Source organism: Nematolebias whitei, chromosome 9 (assembly GCF_014905685.2).
Source record: "Nematolebias whitei isolate Nwh7 chromosome 9, NemWhi1, whole genome shotgun sequence".
Taxonomy (NCBI): Eukaryota; Metazoa; Chordata; class Actinopteri; order Cyprinodontiformes; family Rivulidae; genus Nematolebias; species Nematolebias whitei.
The window spans coordinates 40958156-40960690 of NC_056506.1; the positions used below are offsets into that span (position 1 = coordinate 40958156).

The 2535-nt window shown below is 38.7% G+C and overlaps 1 protein-coding gene across 1 annotated transcript in view; it reads right to left on the bottom strand.

The window, feature by feature from the left end:
- insra (insulin receptor a) overlaps positions 1 to 2213 on the bottom strand; it is a gene marked incomplete at its 5' end in the record, with an annotated part of 130101 nt that extends 127888 nt beyond the window's left edge. Inside the window, 1 exon segment of the mRNA XM_037682359.1 lies at positions 1665 to 2213. Within this exon segment, the coding sequence (XP_037538287.1) occupies positions 1665 to 2213 (549 nt within the window).
- Between the last annotated feature and the right edge of the window lie 322 nt (positions 2214 to 2535).

Genomic DNA, 2535 nt, shown 5'->3' on the forward strand with positions numbered 1-2535 from the left:
TAGATTTATATTTTGTAATTCATATCATTTTGAGGCCAATTTAAATGATCAAGCAAATTTGCCCCTTACTGTAATAATGTAATGAGTGATAATGGCAACAACAAAAAAAGAAAATACATTTTTTGTCAATGACATACTTTTATAAATTGCAATGTTTCCACTGCACTTATTTTAGTACCAACTTTTCTGTTTTGGGGGTTTGTGACCCATTTCTGTTGTGCATATTTGAGACAGAACTGCCTTTTTAACAAATTCAAGTGCTTTTTTCTTTTTTTACTTCCATTGGCGATATCATCTTTTATCTAAACACAAAAAAGTTGTAACACGGTATGTTTAATGTAGCAAATTGTGCAATGGAACATCCACACTTTTCCATAAGAATACTTTATATTAAAGCCCCAAGTGATAAATCGGCAGGGCCGATATTTTAGGTCGATATAGGCGTTTGGGTACCTATCTGTATTGGTGATAATTGGCCCATTATGTACCGATATAAACACTTATAATTTTCACCTCTAACATGCTGACCACAAGTCATGTCCATACTTGCAAATGGCGTAATTGTACAATGTATCCAACAGAGGGTACATGCAGACTACTTTCAGGTCATGGCCATGCTGCACATTTGACTCACAGCTAAGCTGAAGCAAAGAGTAATACTTTGTTGCGTATTTTAATGAACAGAGCATGGCAAATGTATTGTAACTGAGCTGTAAAATAAAAAATAAAAAAAATCAACAAATTCTCTTCAATCCTCCAACTCACTTGTCATTAGCTATGTACCTCTCAATTTAGCAAGCTATCATTTAGCATTGGCATTTGCCTCATAAAACATTATCCAGAACAATAAATCTAATGTAGATGTAAAATATACCAGTGTTAGCAACATAAACTTTGTCGTCCTCAATGAAATGCATCGTTTGTCTGAAATCTTTACTTCTCCGAGAAAAAAAACCCAAAAAAACTCAGCTGCGGTCAATACTAGGGTATTTCATGATTACATAACTGACTGTTTAAACAATGAACAGGGAAGGGTGTTTCTTTGTTTAATTTATATTTTTATAACGCACTTGATAACTTTATAGTGAACAGTGGAGGATAGAAAATGTGAATGTGCGTTAGGAAGACCGTTTCAAGACTTCAAGTGTTAAAACAGGTTTAAGTAGCTGTTCTCTGGCTGGACGAAGCTCAAGATTTTTCAGCAAATATATAGATCACCGGCATTAGTCTGCTCCAGCCAATATCGGTATCGGCGATAGCCAAAATTTCCATATCGTTCGGGCTCTACTTTACTTTACTACTGTGTACACGAAAAGCCAATTTAGTTGCTGTAACTGAACTGCTACGTCAAACTGCACACAATCTGTTGGAGAGTTAAAACGTTTATTTTACTTGAGGGAAATCTTATAAAACGAAATTAGTTTTAGTTCATAAATCTAGATGATAAAGAACGGACCCATGTTGCATCTTTTAAATATTTTGTGTAAACCTTCACAAGTCTGACTTGTTGGGACTTCCTCTGAAAGTTGTATCGTTTTAAACCTTTGGGGCTCAACAGTCCTGAAAGAAGCCAAGCAGCATTCACAAACTTAAACATGCAAGTTTCTCAAAGAATCACAAAAATCTGGTCCATTAGTACTTAATCACAAAGAAAGGCTGCTTACTTTTTTGACAGTGGCTCTGTGTCCAGCAGCGTTCGCTGAAGTGTCCGTTGATGGTTGTTGCCTGGCAGGTGGTCTTTCCGATGGACGCCCCCGGGCAGACATCGCCACATTCTCTGTCGTTTTTGTTGGATATGATGTAGTTGTCCTCCACCGAGTCCAGGATCTTGGACCAGTCCAGGGTAGAGAGATAGCAGAGATCTGGGTTCTTCTCGATCCTCACAGCTCCTCTGGTGATGTTCATCAAGCTATGGAGGCCGATCTCTCGCAGCTGGAGCATCTCGAACACCACCAGAGCGTAGTTGAAGAACAAGTTACTGCCTCGGATGACTGTCAGGTTGGGGAAGAGACTGCTGAGGCTCTCCATGCCGTAAACTCTGAAGAGCAACAGATAGTCAGTGACCACTCTCAGCTTGGGGAAACTGATGCCTCGGAAATCCTCTGGTTTGGTCCTGAACATGAGTAAGATCTTCAGGTGGCCTTCGATCACAGTACAATTCTCAAGCGTTCGCAGGTTGGTCACATTGTTGCGAATGTCCTTGCTTGGACAAACTGAGAAAACAAGCAAAGACAAACAGACAGATTGTTTAAAACCTAATTTGGTTTTCATAACGCCCACAAAATAACATCATCAGTAAATTACAGTGGTAAAACAAGGCTAAGACACACTCGAATCCCCTAAATTAATTTATCTGATGCAACATATGTGGATTGCTAATGCTAAACATGACTGAAGCACGTCTGCTCTAAAAACAGGACGTACTTTCAACGAGGAAAAAACAAAATCAACCTTTAAATAATTAGAGATATTTTACTCAGTATGTGGCTGTGCCTCTTGTCTGTGAAGAGGGACAGACCAACTTCTCTGACATGT